This window comes from Vulpes lagopus, chromosome 11, assembly GCF_018345385.1.
Source record: "Vulpes lagopus strain Blue_001 chromosome 11, ASM1834538v1, whole genome shotgun sequence".
Lineage (NCBI taxonomy): Eukaryota > Metazoa > Chordata > Mammalia > Carnivora > Canidae > Vulpes > Vulpes lagopus.
This window is the reverse complement of record NC_054834.1, coordinates 85135677-85147524: the sequence shown is the minus strand read 5'-3', so window position 1 is coordinate 85147524 and position 11848 is coordinate 85135677. Positions and strand designations below refer to the sequence as shown.

Below are 11848 nucleotides of genomic sequence, written 5' to 3'. Positions count from 1 at the left end.
AGTGGCCTAGAGCAAATAATTTTGCCTTTCGAGATGGCTTTTCCTGGCTGTAAAGTGGAACAACTGCTATGAAGTGGGATAACCCAGCTATTTTGCTGGGTGAAGGGGATCCAAGGAGATGGAAAGTGGGGGATGGCATTGAAAAAAGAAAAGGAGATCAACAATGGAAGAACATTGGGGTACTTGGAGGAAGGACCCGGGTGCACCCCACGGGTCTCCATGGTCCGCACTCCGGAGGAGGGGAGGTCCAGAGAACTCACAGAGCGTCTGGGTTCACGGAGCAGCTCAGTTTACTCCCAAATTGCTTGCTGCCAAACCCGCAGTGTTTTCCAGAATCCGGGTGGTTTGCAAGCCCAGATGTCAGACTTCCTGTCCCGGAGATTCTCAACTTGCTTCCCCCCCCCGCCACCACCCCCCCCCCCCCCCTCGCCACCCCAGCCGCTATTCGGCCTCCCCCGGGAAGGAGAGAAGGGGCTGGAAGCAGGAGGAGCCTGCACGGGACGGCCTCACCCCTCCTCCGTCCCCACCCCAAAGGCAGGAATTTCTGGGACGGGCCGGCGGTCCACGGCCTCCTCCTCCTCCCGCTCCCCCTCCTCCTCCTCCTCCCCGTCCGAGCCCCAGGGAACGGGGCGGGGAAAACCTCCGCGACTTCCCCGCCCGCAGCGCGGAGCCCCGAGTGTCCTCCCGCGGCGCGGGGACCACGGAGCGGGCCGCGGCGGCCGAGGCGTGGGGCGCGAGGCGCCGGGGGTGCGGGGCCCCTGCGACCCCCCGGGCCGGCGAGCCCAGTGGTTAGCGATGCTGTGGCTGCGGCTGCTGCTGCTGCTGGGGGCGCCGCGGAGCCTCGCCCGGGGCGCGGTGGCCGCGCTCAGCCTCGAGCCGCTGCTCCGGTGGCAGGGTGAGTGTCCCCCGGGCCCAAGGGGCCGGATCCGCGCATCGGGGGCGGGGGGGCCCGGGAGGAGGCTAAGGCGACCGTGCTTTCGGGGAGGCCGCTGTCGGGGGCGCGGAGGAGGCCGTGCGCACCCGCCGCTCCTGCGCCCGCCGGGCCTTGCGCCCCGCACCCGCACCCGGCACCCCGCACCCCGCACCCGCACCCGCACCCGGCACCCCGCACCCACACCCCGAAGCCGCACTCCGCACCCCGCATCCCGCACCCCGCACCCGGCACCCCGCACCCGCATCCCGCACCCCCACCCGGCACCCGCATCCCGCACCCCCACCCGGCACCCGCACCCCGCACCCTCACCCTGCACCCCCACCCCGCACCCGCACCCGCACCCGGCACCCCGCATCCGCACCTGCACCCGCGGGGCACCCTGCGAGAGGCTGCCGGGCGCAGACTGGGTGACGCTCAAAATGTAGTCCCTGGAGACCTGTTGATGGGGGAGGCCGCCCTGGGAGGGTGACTGGTCCTCCGTGCGAGCTGGAGCAGGTGCGGCTCTAGCTCCCCTGGGGCTGACCCCGAGAGCTGGGTCTGTGGCCAGGCTGAAACGAGGTGGTCTGCAGGGCATTTGGCAGCCTGGGAGCCAGGTTCCTAACTCCGCCCCGCAGCACAAGTGCCCGCAGAGATCATCCCCCCAGCGTCCAACCAGCACCCAATAGGCATGGGACTCCCAGAAGATGTGTCAGGAGTCACGAGGAGAGGCTGTCCCGCCAGGGGCCCACAGGGGACAACCCGGCATGGGTGCCCCTGAGGCACAGAGGCGGGGCCCAGAGGGAAGGACCCTCTGTGGAAGGAGGGGGGGGGCGGCGGGTAAATGAACCAGGAGCCTCCAGGCAGCTCCTGTCCTGTCTGCCTTGGAGGATGAGTTTGGAAAGAAGTGAAACAAGTTGTGACCAACGCCTTCATTTTTGTTCACTTCTCAACATACTGTGCGCTCATTTTTGAGGCAATCTTTTCTGGACTAGATTCTCTAGCCCCCCCGCAGGCCTTATCAGGGACAGGTTGAGTAATTCTTATTCTAAAACGGCCAAAGATGAGAGACCTCTCAACCTTCATGGTAAATTCAATAGAAATGGTCCTGTATGATCCATCTCCACCAAGGGCTTGTTCCTTTACATTTTCAAGTGCACCTGAGTGCTAGGGATCTAGAACGGGGCCGCAACCCTAGGACGGAAGCTGGACTCAGGCCACACAGAGAAAAATGTGCTGGTGATCCTCTGAGCCAGGGTTAGCACTAATGAGCTAATCCCTACTATATGTAGCAGACCCAAATCCTGGCCGGAGATAATTTCTAATCAGTGCCTTCTTCTCAGTGGTCAAGGACGCTCTGAAGTTAAAACCGTCTGCTACTTCCCGTACATTCCAAGTGACAGTTTGCAAATCTGAAAACCCGACATAGTTAGCAGAGAGATAGGAAATGCTGTTACTAGTGTTCCCTGAATGTGCACGCTGTGTGCATCGGAGACCGTGTGACGTTGACTGTGCAAGTCCTTGCACAGATTCCCCTCCCTGACTTCCACCATCCCCATCGGTAAAATTTTTTTGTTGTTTTTTTGTTTTTTGTTTTTCCCCCATCGGTAAAATTTTAAGTATGATCTAGATGGCTTTGAAATCAAGTGTTTCCTGTCTATACAAAGATGGAAAAAAGCAGATCTTAGCATTGGAAGGGACTTGAGACATTGTCCGCTCCAGACATCCGTCTTTGAAACATGGAAGCTGAGGTACAGCTTTTACACAGGTTTCTGACCATGTGTTGGGGGTGCCTGGGTTTACTGCTGTGATCCACATGTGCGCCAAACCACGCTGACTTATTTTTAGCCATGGTTGGTCTCCACGGAGCAGCTAGATGACGTATGCACGCATCTCAGCTTGATATTCACTAATAAGGGATATGTAATAACTCAAGGCAGATTGTACATATGGCACTTTTTCATCTGAGTTGTTTCATGTGTATTGTTGATTTGATATATATTATAAACATCCCAGTCTTGGGAGGCAGATGATGGATGCTATTGTGGGGACTTTTGATTTATCAATAATTTTGTGTTCAAAAATCAGTAGATAGTGTCGTATAATAGTTAAGTTCATGGTCTCTGAGCCAGACTGTGTGGGTCCAGATCTTGTCTCTACCGGCTATGTCACCTTGGACACGTTACTTCGCCTCTCTGTGCCTTAGTTTCCTCATATATAAGAATGGAGGGAATAATAGTACTTACTCAAGTGTTGTCATTTTGTTTCAGTATCACCACAACACCATCTTCCTCTGGCCAATCCAGACCATTGTGACAGGTTGATAGACCTTTAACAATCACATACTGCCCTGTGCACCGCACTGTACTGCATGTCTGCCATGTGCCTCCTACCTCTAGTTGGCTATCATACATGCCTCACGGTGATTCTGGAATCTGAGCTCTTCTAGCAAGTGCTGTAACTTTGTAACTTCACTCACTCAAGTACCCCCAACACTGGGAGGGCAGGTGGGAGGATGAAGATGGGAGTGGGCTCCGGGGAAAGGTGGACATAGTTTCTGTAGAGGTTGCTAAAGGAAATGAATAAAAGAATTTTAAAGCTATATTGAGAGCTGAAAATGATGTGAAATGGCCTCAACCTACCCCAAAATAGGAGACTTTCCTCAGCAGCACTTATCTTCCCAGGGGCAGGACTGGAGGGAGCCCATGGCTGTGTTAGTCCTTATGGACAGTCAGGTAGGCTTTTCTGAATGATCAAAGGGAAATGAGGGTGCTGATGTGCCTGAGGTCATAGTGCATGACCATGGGGGCATGTCTAGAAGAAGACAGTGAACTGGGGTAGAGGGGTAGGGTCATCTCTTGAAATCCTGTGTCAACAGGAAGAGGGGTGGAGGGGCTGAAGACCTCTGCTGTGTATTCACTATCTGTTGAGCACTATGTGCCTTGTCTCTCTTCGTAGTTTGGATTCACCCACAAGCAATCTCTGAGACATGTACTTATTTCAATGCAAGTAGTTTATTTGGGAGGTGATTCTAGAAGACACGATGAAGGAATAAGGAAATGAGACCAGGAAGGGGCTCAATTTCACAGGTGCCCTTCTCAGTCACTGTGGAAAATGCCGTGGATCCACTGAGGGGCAGGAAACAGAGGAATTCATCCACCAACCCCCATTCCTCACCGATGGAGGGCTCCTCCTGGGGCACTAGTCTCCCGGTCTCTGGCCTGCATGAGCTCTGTCAGGCAAGGAGACACAGAGTCAGTCACAAAATATGAGCACTGTCTCGGGCAAATGACCTCCAGGGTAGGCAGTGCGGGTAGGAACTAATAGAATCTGCTACTCACTCTCAGATTTGGGGGGGAGAGGTAAAAATATGAGTAGGATATGTCCTCAAGAGGCTGAGAGTCCAGAGACAGACACAGAAATATAAAAATTACAAAACAGTGCAGTAGACGTTAAGATAACAAGGTATGAGCAAAGTTCTAAAGGCATACTGAGAAGGGACTGGCCTGAGGGGCTGCACAGTCAAAAACGCATTTATTTTCCCAAAAGATAAGTAGGTAGTCGCCACGTGGGAAAAAGGAGATAGAGGATCCCGGGGGAAAGCATAGAATGTGTGCCAAGGCACAGAATCATGTGTTTCGGCAATAGGCTGAAAGTTCTAGTCTGAACTCTTTTGTATGGAAGAAAGAGGACCCACTGAAGGTCACACGGGCAAACATTAGGCTGGATATAGGGACACCAGGATCTCAAGGGGGACCCAAGGGCAGGCTCTCCTGTGCAACCAGGCCTCCTGAGAACTGACAACTGGCTGAAATAAAACAAACTACTTTCTCTGTTTCCTGCTCTCAGGGGCTGCTTGCTGGTCCCTGTTTGGTACACTTTTTGTGGACTGGTTTCTTCTGCTTCCACCTACAAGACCTTTCATGTGTAGCTCCCAGAGCTTCTGTGGGTAGAGTTGCTCAATCTTCTAGGAGAGGAATCTGGCCACACTTGTCATAGCATGCTGGCCAGTCCCTGCACTCTCCCCTGAATCAGAAGGCTTCCTATAGCTAGTAGGCTGTGAGAGTGGTGTGAGGTGCACGCAGGGATCTGCTCCCTCAGGGACTGTGACGGAGGAGATCCCCAGGACGGGGTTGTGGCAGGAGAAGTAGTTGTGACAGGACAAGCAGTTGTGACAGATCTATATTTGGATGCAGGCAAGAGATGAGGGAATGAAGAATTTGGTCAGAGGCACTCTGCTTATGGAAATAAATTCTGGTTGCGTGAATTGGGTACTGCCGAGAGGAGTCTCATGGGTTTGGACAAAAGGGAACCAGATCACACTTTCAAGCTTAAGAATGCCAGGGTCAGTTTGGGACTTGAAGAGGGTAATTCTGGAAGGCAGCAAAGAGACCATGTGAGAGGTTAAAGTGACTGCCCAGGAAGAAAGACATTGATGACCTGAGCTAAGTCAGTCACAGCAGGAATACTGAGAAGCAGAAAGTGTAGATTTCAGAAATATGGGTTAAAGAAGAAGATAATTTAAAATAATAAACTTAGTGAAGGACACGGGAGAAGTGACAGAACAGGAGGAGCAGTGGTTATTCAATGGAAAAAACAAGGTGGAACTATTCTTAGTAGTGACCAGGTCCAAGGTGTGGTTGCAGGCATGGTCACTGAAGTGGGGAATGGGTGAAAGAAGTCCTTGGAGCAGAGGAAGTTGAGGAACCCAGCATTCATAGCAGTACCGACACATACATTTCACATATGTATGTGAAACGAAAGTTTCATTTAAAAAATATCATTACCTTTACACGACGTGCTGCTACTCATTGACTCGGTTCCATGCTGCCTCATTTTGTAACACGGCTTATGACACACTACATTCATATCATGACCCATTGATGAGCCATGACCTGTGGTGGAGAAAACACTGGACCAGAGTATTAGGGCATCTGTGCAGAAGTTAAAGGCATTGAGGTGGAGAAGACAACAGGGAGCTTGTGGGCATCAAAGTCATAGTGAATGTAAGGAAGAGGTTCAGGATGGTGCACCCCAGTGTTGAGAAAGGGAAGACTGAGTGCCATATGGGAGAGGTTTGTGAAGGAGGGTGCTGAGAGCCACCACCTGGAGGCAGCAGTGGGCAGACGCGGTGACCCCGAGATTTCCCCATGGCTTCCATTTCTGATACAAAGGTAACGATGACTCCCTTGACTGCTCCTAATAGTGCCTGACATTTGGAGAATGATCACTGTGCTATTTTACATACATTAACACACTGAGCCTTCACCACAGTGAGGCAGGTACTATTAATACATACCCTTCTTTACTGATGAAGAAGGTTAGAGAGCTTGCCCCAATAGGAACTTGAAAAATGGTAATTCGAACCAGGCACTCAAGTACGGATACAACAGACACTCCCCATAGCCTGTGACCTCATAAAATAGTTCATTGATGGGAGCGTATGACTTGATTCTGTTTCAGGAGGAAAAGGAAGCCAGCCTCTTGTTCTCTGCAATTACCAGTACATCCACATGTAAGAGTGAATATTTTCCTAAAGCAGAAAAGCTATTGATTTTTTAAAAAATTGTTCTAGGCAATTCCTACACCCCTGGGCAATGAGCCATCCTCTAATCTAGAGATGTGGAATTTAAGTAAAAGCCTGATCAGACACTGGTTTAGCTGTCCTACCCGGCCATCAGTCACTCCCACCACCTGACTCCGTTTCCCCCATCTTCATCATTGTCTCAGAATCTCTTCCACTTCATACTTTTCTCATCCCAGTTTCTCTGACTGCCTGTTTTCCTCAGGAGCCTTTGAGAGTCAGCATAGACTTCTAGTTTTCCTAGTGCTTTTCTTTTTCTCATTAAGCTTCTAAATTCTTCCTATTATTGTTTGTTACAGTAACTGATGCCACACAATGCAGGTTCCAAGCCAATGACCAGAACAACAGAGTCACACAGAATTCAGTTGTCCCTTCATTTCCCGTTCCTTGACCTAACAATTTGCTTATTTATTCCAGTTTTCTGAAGAAATGATTTCTTTGTTTTGCCTCTTAAACTCATCCCTGTGTGATAAATCCTCCTATGATCTATCAAAGTAATATAGTTGAGACATTACAGACCCTTGCCGCCATTTTCTTTTTATTATTATTATTTTTTTTTTTTTTTATTTATGATAGTCACAGAGAGAGAGAGAGAGAGAGGCAGAGACACAGGCGGAGGGAGAAGCAGGCTCCATGCACCGGGAGCCTGACGTGGGATTCGATCCCGGTTCTCCAGGATCGCGCCCTGGGCCAAAGGCAGGCGCCAAACCGCTGCGCCACCCAGGGATCCCCTTGCCGCCATTTTCTTTTCGAAATTATCCTTGAAAGCCCTTTAGGAGATGTTCCAGTACAAAGCTAGGAACATAAATTATATTTCTTTAATTATTCAGATTGAAAGGAGATATAGTTCATAAAAGAAATAAACAAAAGAAGGCCTAGTAGACATGGTATTAGGTCATTCAGAGAAAAATATAAAGCCACTCAAGAAAAATGGAGGAATATCATTTAAATTTCTGTAAATTGGGTTCTGTGATACAGAGCTAAACAAAACAAATAAGAGATTTCTGCTTTGATGTGTGGTCACACGATTTTTAAATTTATGAGATCTTCCAGACTACTACAGTTTCAAAGAAATATGGTACTATGCTAAGTGAAATAAGTCAGTCAGAGAAAGACAAATACCGTATGATTTCACTCATATGTGGAATTTAAGAAGCAAAACAAATGAGTAAAGAAAAAAAAAAGAGGGAGACAAAGAAACAGACTCTTAGCTATAGAGAACAAACTGATGGTTCCCAGAGGAGAGGTGGGTGGGGGATGGGTGCAATAGGTGGTGGGGATTAAGGACTGTACTGGTTGTGATGAGCACTGGGTGTTGTATGGAAGTGTTGAATCACTATATTGTACACTTGAAACTAATATCGCACTGTATATTAACTAACTGGAATTTAAATGAAAACAATTTTTTAAAAAAGATAAATGGAAAAAGTAAAAATAAAAAAGATAAATGGCTAATCTAAAAACACACTCAGCCTCCCAAGTAATAAAATAAATACAAAAAAAAGCTTGTTAACATAAAAAAGAAATATGCTAGTAAAAACTTTTACTATGTCTGGCTTTTGGCATTGAGAACTTTCCTTTTCAATTATGAAAATATAAGAGGAAATTCAAAGTGGTTATCTAACTGAAAACATTGTTGTCTTATTTGGCACTATCCATGTTCAGTGTTAGGATTTGCTTTTCTTTTATTAACATTTATAAGGTGATCAAAGTGACTGAAGTTATCCTTATGACCTATGAACCCAGTGCTATTATTACACCCATTGTACACATGGAGAAACCAAGGCAGTTACTGTTCAGCTTCAAACAGTTCTGTCCTAAAAGCTGTGCTCGGTAGTTTGCCAAAGCCTTTCTTCCAAAGTGTAGATTTGTTCAAGTAAGAACAGGGTGGGTTCATGGGTATGTGGCCAATGAAGACACTTAGAGTCCCCTGCTCAGCAGGGCATTACACTTGGAGTTTGATGTCCTGTGGTTTTGAGTCTTGGAATTCTCGATAATTTTAATCTCTAAATTTGTGCTCTGGGCATGAAGTCTCATGGAACAATTAAACATGAACCAGAAGCTAGAAGCTTCAGCTCAAGTCAGTCCCACTTTTGTCACCCACCCATCCCCAACCAGATCCCCTGGATGGGTTCTAAGTTCCTGCCTCCCCATTCCTACTCTCCATCCACTGTGCCAACCAGGTTATGTTCGGGTTAGGGGACAGGAGGCCCAGGGTCTGCCAGCGGATGCCCAGTGGCATCTCAGGGAAGAGCAGGGCAGCGGCTACCCACCCTGGGCTGACAGTACCAGGCGTGTTTGGTGAGGACTGAGTGGGGATCCTGTACCTATCCCCAGTCCAGGTACTGAGTGTGAGTCCAGTACTTTCTGACACAGAGGTTGCAATCCCTTGTGGGCTCACGGGAAGTGGAAATTGCCTTCACTTCCCTGCCCCAGGTAGAGCCCCACATTTTATTTTACTCTGGGCCCTGCAGAGTAGGTGGCCAGACTGAACCAGAAGCATGGGGACTAATATGGTTTGAATTGTAACCCCCTCAAAATTGGTATGTTGAATTCCTAACCCCCATATCCTGGGACTGAGACCTTATATGGAGATAGGACCTATATGGAGGTAGTCAAATCAAAATGAGGTGATTAGGGTGGACCCTAATGTCAAATGACTGGCGTCCTTATAAGTAGGGGAAATTGGGACACAGAGATATCTATAGAGAGTAGATAACATGAAGACGCCCAGGGGGAAGCCATTTGTCGCCAAGCCAAGGAGGGAGCCTGGAACAGATTTTTTTCTCACAGGCTCAGAAGGGGCGAATCCTGCTGACACCTTGATTTTTTTACTTCTAACCTTCAGATTCGTGGGACAGTAAATTTCTGTTAAGTCACTCAGTCTGTGGGACTTTGTTATTGCAGCCCTAGCAAACTAGTCCAGGGACTAACACTACATCTGCCATTAAAAGTTGATTTGTTTTTGTGTTATTCCCTATAAATTAAGTAAGTTAAGTAAATGTGTATTTTTCTTAAATGAGTGTATTCTTAAAACACCTAAGATGGATGAGCTCAGTGTCAACACATTTGTGTTCAATAATGTCACATCATTTCCAAGATTGTTGTGGTTGTTGGTGGAGTTGTTTTCTGTTTCTGTTTGTTTTGGTGACCCAGTCTTTGAATCATATCTTCAGGGCTTCTACATGCAGGCATTTGTGAGGGAAGTTTATGTTCTGTCTCACTGTGTCCTGCTGTAACTTGCTCTCTGTAGCGAGGCTTCCTGGTGACTGAGATGGTATATTTTCAAGCCAGTCTATAGGGTAACAGAACTTCTGTGAATAATGAGTTTTATACCAGCAACGTCTGTTAGGTACTTTCAAGCTAAAGACAAAATGATGGAGGGATAGGCAAAAAGCTAAAAGGAAGACAAAGGTTTTCAACTCAGTTTAAAAATTCATTGGTAAGATACAGAGATCCAGGAAAGAACTGCAGAAGAGATGAGATTTTCTGCAAGGGTCAGCTACTGCTAGATGAGATTGGCAGAGAGGACGGGACGGGAGGGAATCCGAGTAAGCAGGGAGTGGGGGTGGCAAGGACAGTCTAAACGGTTAACCCACTTCACACAGGGGTTGGTAACAGGTAATTTGAGTCCCCACAAAACGGGAGCCAGTACAGCTGATTAGCTGGGTTTCATGTTTCCCCACATGTGAGAAAGAGTATTGTGTGCCCCATGGAACTGGGAGTGGCGATTTGGGAAGATTAGAGAGAAAGTGGGAGAGAACACGTAAAAAGATTTATCGAGAAGGATCCCATGGGCCTGTGGAGGTGGTGATTATCCAGGTTCAGAAGCTGCAGGAGAATAAACAATGTGCAAAATCAAGGACAGTGCTAGGGCAGATAAAGAGATGGAAGTTCTGGATGGGATAAGGAGATATTTTAAAATGTACTTTACCTTTTAGTTGATTAATAGAAGGCAATTGAGAGGTAGCCACAGGCCTTGGTGGGTGCTGTCAGATTAAGAGATGAACACCAAGTCTCAGATGATTTGGGATAAAATGCAAACATGCGTGCAGAGAGCCAGGAGGGGCAGGCACACTTTTCCACTTTGTTCTGTGGGACTGTTCTTTCAAGTACAATGCACATGCCGCAAGCATCAGAAATTCCTTGCTTATTGGTTTGGAAAGTCGTATTAAGAATCCAGATTTTCTGCACCATTCAGCCATGAACAGAACTCGATTCAGTGGCTTACAGCATCCTCTCCTGCTACAGAGTAATCTAAGTAAGGAACACAATCAGATCTGAACCCATTGTTCACTGGACAGGACAAATCCAAATTTGTGTAGCTGGAAAAGGCCAATACATCCCTAGAGAGATGCTGCTCACCTTTCAGATTGGTTACAGGGGAGAGATGCCCTCCCTTCTGGACCCTTTCCATGTCCAAACTGAAATAGAGTAGTCCCTTCTTTTCGCAGGGGATACATTCTCAGACCCCGAGTGGATGTCTGAAGTCGCAGATGGTACCAAACCCTATGTAGACTATGGCTTTTCCTATACATACATACTTATGATAAAGTTGAATTTATCATTTAGATACAGTAAGACATTAACCAGAGTAACGAATAATAAAACAATTATAATATATTGTAATAAAAACTATGTGAATGTGGTGTCTCTCTAAATAACTCATTGTACTGTACTCACCCTTCTTGTGATGATGTGAGATAATAAAATATCTATGTCATGAGATGAGGGCCATAGATATTCTAACATAGTATTAGGCCACATGTGACCTGATGACACATCAGAAGGAGGATCATCTGCTGCCTTCACCGTGGTTGACCTCGGGTAAACTGAAACAGCCTAAAGCAAGATGGCAGATAAGAGGGGGGGAGGGACTACTGCACCTGTCAGAACAGAAAAGAACTGAACAGACTCAAGAGATACTACAGGCAGACAGTGCCTGAGCACCAGCTGTGTGGGTGGATAGAATAGAAGAGCTTTAACCCCAGGGAAATGGGGTGGGAAATTGAAACTGGGTTGCATTTGGCAAGCTGCAATTTCCTAATAGCTTGTCTTAAGCAGTGCACTTGATGTGAACCGTGTATGTGAACTTTTCCTTCTACTTCCCTTTAACGAGGAGGAGCACAGAGCCTGGATTAGAGCCCCCCTCATGATGGAATTTATTGAATAGCAGAAAGCCCTTTGCTTGCCTAAAGTCCCACCATCAAAAGAGCATTTCTTTAGGAACTGTTGTTTTATTGTTTGTTTCAAGTGTTTTTGTGTGTGAAAAGTACAGAAACCCCAACGAAGTCTTAAAGCTTCAAACCTTATTCACTTACCACTTCAAACCTTCAGCCATTTCTAAGAGAAGA

The 11848-nt window shown here is 47.7% G+C and overlaps 1 protein-coding gene across 2 annotated transcripts in view; it reads left to right on the top strand.

Moving 5' to 3' along the window:
- The first annotated feature begins 500 nt into the window (after positions 1-500).
- The window catches only part of PLA2R1 (phospholipase A2 receptor 1), a 113524-nt gene continuing 102176 nt past the window's right edge, over positions 501-11848 (top strand). For both annotated transcript variants that reach the window (XM_041722839.1, XM_041722838.1), the window contains exon 1: positions 501-895. In XM_041722839.1, coding sequence (XP_041578773.1) covers positions 796-895 — 100 coding nt within the window. In that variant the 5' untranslated portion in view covers positions 501-795. The remainder of the gene's footprint in view (positions 896-11848) is intronic.